The sequence below is a fragment of the Condylura cristata genome, unplaced genomic scaffold, assembly GCF_000260355.1.
Source record: "Condylura cristata isolate star-nosed mole 26May11 unplaced genomic scaffold, ConCri1.0 scaffold00033, whole genome shotgun sequence".
NCBI classification, from domain to species: domain Eukaryota; kingdom Metazoa; phylum Chordata; class Mammalia; order Eulipotyphla; family Talpidae; genus Condylura; species Condylura cristata.
Window position 1 is genome coordinate 18,669,877 of NW_004567134.1, and position 10,147 is coordinate 18,680,023.

General features: G+C 55.4%; 1 protein-coding gene across 6 annotated transcripts in view; it reads left to right on the forward strand.

Moving 5' to 3' along the window:
• Positions 1–3,936: 3,936 nt before the first annotated feature.
• The window catches only part of SUMF1 (sulfatase modifying factor 1), a 43,395-nt gene continuing 37,184 nt past the window's right edge, over positions 3,937–10,147 (forward strand). For 5 of the 6 annotated variants that reach the window (XM_012732174.1, XM_012732173.1, XM_012732176.1 and 2 more), the window contains exon 1: positions 3,955–4,128. In XM_012732174.1, coding sequence (XP_012587628.1) covers positions 3,955–4,128 — 174 coding nt within the window. Of the gene's footprint in view, positions 4,129–10,147 lie in introns of all 6 variants that reach the window. The other variant, XM_004692251.2, reaches the window with a different exon arrangement.

Sequence of the window (10,147 nt, forward strand, 5' to 3'; positions counted from 1 at the left end):
CGCCCCTGCCCGCCGACGTGGGCGCGCTCTCGGCCGCCTGCTCCCCCTCGCCGCGCGCGGGACTCAGCTCAGTTCCAGGCCGGGGATGCGGCGTGGGGACACGTGTCCCGGCCCGCTTCCCCCTCCCTCCGGGTCTTGCCGGGGTGGTGGGATTTAGGTCAGGGGGCTGCGGGTCTTGCCGTGATGGAATCGGGCACAGCGTCTCAGAGCCACTGCAGGCGCTGCAGGCTTGGTGGCACTCTCGCTCCCAGAGGGCAGCTTGGCCCTTTTGTCTTGATGCCCCCGGCTCGGTAGCCCCCAGGACGGAGGGAGACCACCGTCCTTTTATGACTTGTGCGGCTCAGGGGGCCTGGCCGTGTTAGGTGCGCAGCTTTACGTCCATAAAAATGACAGTGACCCCGCTTCGCTCTCATTCTGTCTGGTAATTCCCATGTTTTATGTTGTAGAAACAGCTCAAGGAATTAGAACCCAGGTCTTCTGACTGCTGTAAGCTAGCGCTCCTTCTGTACCCACACCCTTTCGATTTCCCATCCCATTTCTCTCTGGATTAAATGGGACCGGTTTTCAGGATTTAGGTGAGAGGTGACATGCCAGAGCAGGCTCTTCCTGGCCTCCTTCCTTTCCTCCCCGTTCAGCATTTCCACCTGTCCCCACAGTCGTAGGGCTTCATGTGACATAGCACTTACAAAGATGTTTCTTTGCTGGTGTCTCCCTCCAGCTGGGCTGCGAGGGCCTCTGAATTTGTACCTCACGTACAGAGTGTTAGAAGCAGTGTAGCTGGACTTATGGTTTCTCCATCCTGCTTAATTATTTGCTTTTAAGTTTCCCCGTTATTCCCTAGCGAATGGCCTGTTGCATTGACCCTCGCCTTTTGTGTAGCAGGGAAGCCTCGTCAGGGGTGTGTGCTGGTACGCTACTCTTTTCATTCTTTTTAGACTGGGGTAATGATTTCTATTCAGTTTCTCTTTCCTTCTGGAGAGAAAGCTCTATCTGCTTATCTGCTTTGTAAGTAATAAGGAAGCTGTCTTATTTGCATGTACATGTTGTTTTGTTTCAAAATTTTGCCTACAGCTTTCTGGCTAATCTTGAGTATCTCTCATTTTCCATTTGCTTCTAGAGTGGGGCATGGGTACCCGATCCTTTCAAATTACATTTTCAAGATACATAGTTTCGCATCCCTTTAGAGAGTGGTCTTGTGTCCAGACAGGGCCTTGTGTGGGTCATCTTTGGCCAGTTTCTACATTCCCTTCCTATCACGTTGGGGAACATCCCACGCTGTTGATGAAGTAGTGACTGCTGAGAGCACCGCCCACAAGCCTTTCAGGACTTAAGGACGTAATCGTGAGCCTGAAGCCACCTTGTTAGCAAGGCACAGGCCCCATCGGAGGCACTTCTCTATCACGTTTTCTCATTGAAAATGTTCTAGTTCATGTGCAGATGACTTTGGCCTATTTCTGACACTGGGGCGTTTGTTCTAAATTTGGGAAGTCTGCTGTCCTGGAGGGGTAAATTATCTTAGCGTTTCCTCTTTCTTTCCCCAAAGAATTTTAAAGAGTAGTTTATGCTGACCTTCCAGGTCTTGGCACTGATCGCTTCCTCCGTCACTAACGCCCACCACCGCATGTCACGTTTGGCACGGAGGGCAACACTCTGCGTCGTCGTTCCCCGAAGCACATCGTGATCTCCGGGTTCCTCTGGTGTTGTGCATTCTGTGGGTTTGGGCAAATGTGTGTGATGGCTGTTTGTCGCTGTAACACCCTACACGTGTCTGTGGACTTCAGAATCTGCGTCCTTCTCGCGCTTGGCCGCCGCTCATCTCTTCCTCATTCCCGTAGTTTTGCATTTTCCACGGGGTCGCCGAGTTGGAGTTTGCAGTACGTAGCCTCGGCAGATGAAGTTGCTTCAGTGCGCGTGCACAGCGTTTCCTCCACGTCTTCTGCTGGCTCGATGGCCCCTTTTGCCAGCACGGAGTGACAGCCCGCTGACGGTGTCACCTGCTGAAAGCCGTCTGCTGCCCCCAGGTCTGGCAGCCGTGACGGGAGCTGCGGCAGACGCCACTTTGCCGTCTGTGTGCGCGAGCCTCTCCCTTTGCGTGAACGCCCAGGGCGGGCGCTGCTGAATCAGCCGCGAGAGTTGCTTAGTTTTGCAGGAAAGCCCGGCCGTCTCCCAAGCAGACTGTACCCTGCTGCGCGCCTCCAGCAGTGAGCGAGGGCCCCGGACCCCACAGCCTCGGTGGCATCTCGTGCGGTCGGTGACCCAGATCTCGGCCACTCCGATAGGCTAGTGATGGCGCTTCATTTAAATTTGCATTTTTTGGGGCTGACATGTCATGTGGAGCATGCTTCCATGTTCTTTTTTTAAAAGATTTATTTATTTGTGTACACAAAACTGGGATACAGGCTGGAGGTGCAGGGGGTGAGAGGCTTCACCGGAGCCAGAGTGGGGAGCAGCACAGGCAGATGGACAAGGTCCACTGCCGAGGGGGCAGCGGGGAGACAGGAGGGGTCTGCCGCGCCCTGGGGTCACCTCCGGGGCGGGGGTCGAACTTGCGCTGAAGCGGCTGTGGCCGGCTTCGTAGCGCTGCGCTTTACCCGCTGTGGCGCCAGGCAGGGCCCCTGTCCGTGCTCCGATTTTCCACCGTGGGCCCTCTGGGGTGAGTGGCCATGGCCCATTTTTAAAATGGAACTGTGTCCCTCCGGTGGGAGCCGCGTGTCTCGGACAGCCGCCCTTTATCAGAGGTGCTTTCTGTGAGCATCGTGCCCAGCCCGTGTCTATCTGAGTCGCGCCTTTGCAGAGCGCGGGTCTCGCTGCAGCGCCTAGCGACGGCCTTCCCACAGCTGGTGTCGCGGGGCCACAGCGAGGCCATCTGGGCCTCCCTGTGCTGCCTTCTGGGAGCTTCTGAGCTTTGCGCTTCACATTTCAGTCTGTGATTCGCTTGGGCCAGATGCTGTGCAGGCAGCGGGGGCTGTGGGGTGCCCATGCTGGTGCCAACCCTCCCCCGCCAGGGGTTGGAGGACGGTCTCTGCGCCATCGTCCTGCCTCGCGAGGGCGCAGAGTGGCTTCTCGTTGGGTTTTAATTTGCAGTCGGCTAGTAACTCCTGATGTTGAGCATGGCCCTGTGATCAGTCGCTGGAAATGTCAGTGTCGCCCTCAGGCTCGCAGGGTGGGCCGGGACAGGCATCGGAGGCATTGTGAGGGGAGGACCAGGGTAGAGGCGACTGGAGTTTCGTAAGGAGCGTGTGAGGGGCGTGAGGGGCGAGGGCAGGCGGCGGCCTCTCCCTCAGCATCTTGGGTTTCCCACCGAGGCCATCCCGCGCCCGCGGTTGTCGTGGGGACCCAGGTGCGTCCGGCCTCCCAAGGCTGACGGTGCGTTTACACTTGCTTTTAAGCAGACTGTTTTTTTTCTTTGAAGATTTATGTGTTTGTGCACACAGACTGGGGTACGGGCCAGAGGCGCTGGGGGTGAGAGGACTCCCCAGAGCCAGAGCGGGGTGCAGAACAGGCCGACGCACGAAGTCCACGGCTGAGGGGAGCAGCGGGGGGCCAGGAGGGGTCTGCCGCGCCCCGGGGTCACCTCGGGGCTGGGACCCTGGATGGGGCTCGCGCTGAAGCGGCTGCCGGGCGTGCAGTGCTGCGCTTTAGCCGCCGCGCCGCCAGGGAGGCCGCTTGGAGGCAGACTTCTGACGAGACGTGACCACGTCGCGGGAAGAACACCCACTCACGTGTAGAGGATGGCGGGGTCCCGGGGTGCTCAGAGGCTCGGCCCGTGCCGGGCCCGATTCCACGACACCCTCGTTCGCGCCGTGTAGATCTGCAGGAGAACCGAGTCCCACAGGGTCGCGCTGCTCGTGGCCGGCCCCTCGCCGCGTTGGGGCCGGGGGGCGGCTGGCGGGTGGTGTCCGGGGCCCCGGGTGCCCCTGTGGCGCGGCTCCACGCCCTGGGTCTTCTCCGCAGATGGTGCCCATCCCTGCTGGCGTGTTCACCATGGGCACGGACGAGCCGCAGGTCCGGCAGGACGGGGAGGCCCCCGCGCGGAGAGTGACCCTGGATGCCTTCTACATGGACGCCTATGAAGTCAGCAACGCCGACTTCGAGAAGTTTGTCAATGCGACTGGCTACTTGACGGAGGTGACGGCGCGAGGGCCGCGGGCTGCCTGGGGTGGTGGCTGCGCTCGGCTCTTCCTGTGCTTACCCCGCTCCTCACAGCACTCTGGGGGGCGGGCGCTTTCTGGGGGCCCCCCGGGCGTCAACAAACAGGGTGACCCTGAGCCGCACAGCTCGGCGTGGACGAGCCGAGCCAGGCGTGGCCGCGGTGACCCCAGGGCCCTGTGCGTCAGTGTCGGGCCGAGTGGCGTCCGAGCACGGTGGCCTGGAGCGCGTGGGCCCGCGGCTCTGAGGCGCAGGCACGGGCCTCTCCGCTCAGATAGCTGCTGCTGCGTGAGGCAGGCTCCTCTCACGGCTCACAAGTGGTTTGCGATTTTACTTTGATATCTGAAGACTGAGCGGCTCCCCTGGGCCCTCCTGGCTTCCTCACGAGCGCAGAGCGCTCACAGAGGCCCTGAGGGAGGATGTTTGTCCTGGTGGCAGATGGAGCCTTTGCGTGGGTGAAGGGTTGTGTCAGATGCGCCGGCCCGCAGCTGCGCAGCTGTGGCGGATGGGCCTTGTGTGGCCGGCAGTTTGTGGGCGCCCGTTCTGGGTGCTTTCTCAGGCCCAAACCATCTTTTTTTTTTTTAAAGATTTATTTCTTTACGCACACAGAACTGGGGTACAGGCCAGAGGTGCAGGGGCGGTGGGAGGATTCACCAGAGACAGAGCGGGGAGCAGGACAGGCAGATGGACGAAGTCCACTGCTGAGGGAGCAGCGGCGGGTCAGGAGAGGTCTGCCGCGCCCCGTGGTCACCTCCGGGGCAGGGATCGAGCTTGTGCTGAAGTTGTTGCAGGGAAGTCCAGAGAGCTGCTTCCCAAGTGAGAGAGTGCGAGATGCAGTCGCCATATTTATCCCCCAAATGTCCCAGGACGCCGCCAGCTCCGCCCTTGGGTCCTCGCACTTCTCTCCCTGGGGCTGCCAGTCACAGGAGTCGGGGGCGGGGTCCACAGGACTGCGGAGTTCCTCAGGACAGCCTTCCCCTTGACAGCCCCCCCTTTTGATTTCATGCCCCCATCTGTGGTGGCACAGATCGCAGGGTGCGGTCTCCAGAGACGGGCTCCGGAACACTTCCGTTCTCTGTAAGGTTTCCAGCGTATGCAAAAGAGGCAGCGGTCACCAGCAGTGCTCATGAATGCCAAGGACGATGGTCATTGCTGGACAATAGTCCATCAGTATAGGTGAAGAGGAAAAGAGTATGTGTGTATGTGTATAATAACAGGAACAAGCAAAAAAGCTTCAAAAACTGGCTTGACTTCGGTAAAAAACAAGTTCTCTCAACCTTGATCCCACTTAATGTAAGAATGGGCAACATGTTTACCAATTCAAGCTACCTTGAATTTTTCTATTTTTGCATAAAGTCACAGGGTCGACTAAGCCAACAGCAATTTTTAGATGCGCTTGTTGGAACAGCCCATAGCTTCGAGCGGACAGTCGCTGTCCAGGTGACGTGGGCTGTAGGAACAACATTAGTTCCGGCAGATCCCACCTGGGGTCACCTCTTCTCGAGGTTCCAGGGCTCAATATCGTCCAGTCCGGGTTGTCCAGGCCGTGCAACGGGGGCCAGCTTCCTCACCTTCCTTGGAGGCCCCTGGGCCCTACCAACGAGCAGCAGATGCTCATCTTGCTTCAGCTCTGTGTGAATCCCGGAGAATGCCACGCAAAGCCACTGAAGCACGCTGCCAATTTCTTTAGTTGAAGCAGACAAAATTCCTTATTGAAGTTATGCAAAAACAGACTCGTGAGTAGTAAAAATTACTACTACAGTTTTTATATTGTGTTGGTATCAAGGGGAGAGAAGAAATAGAAACAAAAATTAGCTCTGTTGGAAAAAAAGGAATATTATTGTAGATTTTCGGCAGTCAAAACAAAAAAAAAACTGTCTTTGAATTAAATAAACAAAAATGTCGTTAGTATTTCAAACAAAACTTAGTCGAATCACTATATTTAGTTCTTGTGGAAGATATTTTCCAATATCAAAAGTTCAATCAGTTAGAATCTGTGGAGAGCTGTTACTGGAAACAAAAAAAAGTTTTTGTTTTCTTTAGAAATAATTTCTACACACACTGGGCTGTCGGATAAGTACGGCAAAACAACGATCAACATTCAAAATGTACATACATATCAGATACATATCAAAATTTTCCAGAGACAATTTCTGCAAATACCAGACTAATATATATGACGAGATAATGATCAACAGTCTCAATTTACGGACATATCAAAAAATGCCTTTTTTCACATGTTTTAGAAAAACGAGGGCAACAGCTGTGCTCCCTGCAGGTTTCCCGCTTTCCAGGCGGCAGGGCCCTCCCAGGGTTACTGTGGTTTGTGGACCGAAGGAGGCGAAGGGATCTGAGTGCTTTCCCCAGGGGAGGAGAGATGGTGTGGGGCGTCTCAGGAGCTGCACTGAGGCTCCACAAGACTTCCTTCAATGTGCCAATGACAAACTACCGAATTTCAGTTCAATTTGGAATTCTGGGAAGCTTTGTCACAGATATGAAGAAGAAAAAAAAATAACAGCAAAGACAATCCCAATTTCGTGAAAGCTCCGGCTCAGTTCAGTGCGACAATTGTTGACACTCAAACCACAGCCATGTAGTTTCCCTATTTTCCTTATGTTATAACGAGAGACTTTTTTTTAAAACCTTAGTTATTCCAAACTTCAATGTGCCTGACATTATGAACCTCAAATAAGACAAATATATATATATATATACAAACATACATACCAATACCTGTTTAGTCATTTTTTTTTTAACAAACTAGTTACCATCAAGATTACAATTTCGTTTGTGTGTTTACAACAGCGGTGGGCGCCATCCAGACCAACTCAGAACACCTCGAGGCCAAGACAATAAACACAAGTAAAAGACACACAGACATTCAACCTACAGACACGGACAGTATTCTCGGTTATGCCACGTGGAATCATATGTAACTGCAGTTTTACTCATATAGGCCAAAAATGATTTAAAAAACAAAAAGAATTAGGAGAAAAAGTTTACAAAAAGATATCAAGAACAAGACGGAAGGCCATATTATGTAGTAAAACCATTTTTTTTAATACTGCTAACATAATTGCACGGAGTCACAGTAATATTCCTAAGTGTCTCCAAAGGAAAAGGAATAGTGAGCGCATCTGTCATCGCAGGGTCCTTCAGAAAGTGCATTTTGACGGACACTGCCGCATTGCTGGAAAGGATGTTCTACCGTTTAAGGTTTTTTTCTTTTAAATAATGTCTCAGGTCTTCAGTAAGTCCCGCGGGCCATGTCAGTGGGCCATGTTGGCTCTCTGGAGCCTCTGGGCTCCCTGGTCTTCACCTGAGTCTCTGGTGTATGCGCCGTCCTCTGTCTCTTCCCCAGCAGTCGTCGCTTGACCTCCGGCACCCTGCTTGCGTCCTTCCTCTCTGCACCGAGTCTCTGCGCTGACCGTCATCGGCCTCCTTCCCTCCTGCCTCGGCCTGGGCTCCGGTGCTCTGCCTGTGTCCTCTCCTGTCACCTCTGCGTGGATCAGTGGGGCGCTCACCTTCTTCCTTGTCTCCTGTCCCTGTAACGTCTCCTGTTGACCCGGAGTCTGGGACATGCGTCCAGTGTCCCTCGCCCTTGCAGTGGGCACACGGATTCCTTCCTAGAGGCTCACGTCTCTGGGTCCACCTGCCGTTCTGAGGTTTCCCTGAAACTCTGTTCTGTGTTGCCTCTACGACAGCAGTCGCAGGCTTAGGTCTCTTTTCCTCCCTGTTATTACACACTCGGAATGCCAGGTCCGCTAGCTGGGATGGACTCACCTGGGTGACGCCATCCACCTCGGCACTGTGGGCAATGCACGCCCTAGTGGTCGGACGAGCATTTTCTGGGGCATCAGGATCTATATCCGTGCGCCTGGCACACATTTGGATAATCCGCTCGAGGAACTCAGATGGTCCTCCTAGCCCCCTGCTCCAGCTGCAGAATTTTATTAAAATTCTTTTGCTCGGGAATCCCTTGCTGGAGCCCTACCAATAAACACTTTCTGTAGAGCTCCAACATGCCACGTCCCCTTCACTGGGGTCCCCGTTGGGATCCACCGTCGGGACGGCCACGCCTGCTTCTGGGGATTCTTCCTCCTGGTGGAGGCGGTCAGCGGCCTCCCTGGCTTTCTTAAAGACCGTCCTTTGCTCATCTGAGGTCAATATATTTGCAACATTGACTGGGATCTGCCCGATTAGGACGGCGAGAGAGAAAGAGAGGCAGACAAGTGCGCCATCCTCCTAGGGTCCTGCCTGGAAGAAGGAACAGAGCTCCGGCTTAGGAGGTCTGCTGTGCTGAGAGGCTGGGGTGGCCGAGAGCACCCAGCGGGCCGGCCTTGTGCCTTTAAACCGCCCACCGCCATGCGTCTGAGAGGGAACTGCCCTGCTTCAGGGCGATTCTTACTTCCAAAAGGTGCCCCGTCTAGTATGGGGAGGAGAAAGCATTTAAGTTCCTTCCCCAGAGGGCAGTGGAGGCTGTGAGGGATCAGGGATTTCCACAGGAGCCTTAGGAGTTTCCTCAGGAGGGGTGTTGCTATTCCAGGAACAATTCTTTCCTGAAGGGTTTAAGGTGTGCAGCAAGTAAAAATCCTCTTCTAACTCCTGCAGTCCTCAGGGAGAGGCTTATTACCCTTCTCCATGCCATAATACGTACTGGGTCACACCTAATTTATGGAAGGCACCTTGTGGAAGGCACCTTGTATCTGGGCTTGCATCCAGCCGAGGGCAATCCCATTCTCATTTTTAATACTATTTACAACCGAATTCAGGGCCTGTATTTGCTGCTGGATGTTTTCAGTAAGAGCCTGAATTTGTTGCAAATTTGTAGTGGGAGAAGCAGAGTTTCCTCCACTTGAGCTCACAGAGCCAAAAATGGAAAAAGTGATGTTGATGCAAAGTATCTAGAAGACGCCCAGAAGCACAAACTGCAAAGCGGGAGTGGCTTGGAAGCCACCCAGAGGGGAGAACAAAAGCAGCAGCATTTGCCATAAACCAGATTTCACCAGATTGGCGGAAGTAATAAAACTGGTGGTAATATCCAGTGGGAAAGGGTACTGAGACTTAAGGCCAGAACAAAATTTGTCAGAGTCATAGTGTTCCAGGGCAGCCCAGAGTGGACCGGGCGCCTGCCTGTGGGCCTCACCGCGCTCACAGCTCAGTTACACTGCAGATGCGCACAAAAGGGTCAATGACGGGTTTATTTACAAAAGGGGAAAGGAGCAGGAACAACCCAGGGAAAGAGAGCGGGATGCAAAGTCACTGGAACACCTTGCGGCTCGGCTGACTGAACACACCGAGTCCAAGTCACACGTCTGGAGAGCCGCTTCCCCAGCGAGCCAGCGAGAGAGTCGCAGCCCGCCCTATTTATCCCGCAATGTCCCAGAATTCCCGCTAGCTCCGCCCTTGGGTCCTCGCACTTCTCTCCCGGGGGCTGCTGGGAGTTGTAGTTTGCAGCCACTGGGCGGGGGCGGGGTGCAGGAAGCTGGAGCAGGGGTGCGCCCCCGAGACTGCAGAGTTGCCCAGGACAGCCTTCCCCGACAAAGTGGCGCCAGCTTCTCAGTGCTGCGCTTTAACCCGCGGTGCCACCAGGGCGGGCCCCATATTTTCTTTAATTAAAAAGCTAATTTGGGAGCGAATGCTGGAAACAAAGCAGCGTCCACGCGGTGCGGCCGCAGAGCTGGGAGCTGCCGAGCTGTGCCCAGCGCGTCCCCAGGCCCCAGCGGTGGGCAGCCCGCGCTGCCTGGCCCCGAGGACGCCCCCTTCCGCCGCCGCCGCTCTGCCCCACCGGGCCTCGGGCAGGAGCGAGCGGCCAGACCGGCCGACCGTCGGGGTGCAGGAACAGCACGGCTGGGCACCTCGCGGGGTTCTCGCCCCCCCCCAGCAGCAGCCCCCGAGCACAGCGGTAGCCGCGCGTGGCTCTTCCACCCGCGGGAACCAGCGGTGCGTGGGCCCGTGTGCTCTCGCTGCCCGGAAACGCCGTTTGCGCCGTCTGGCC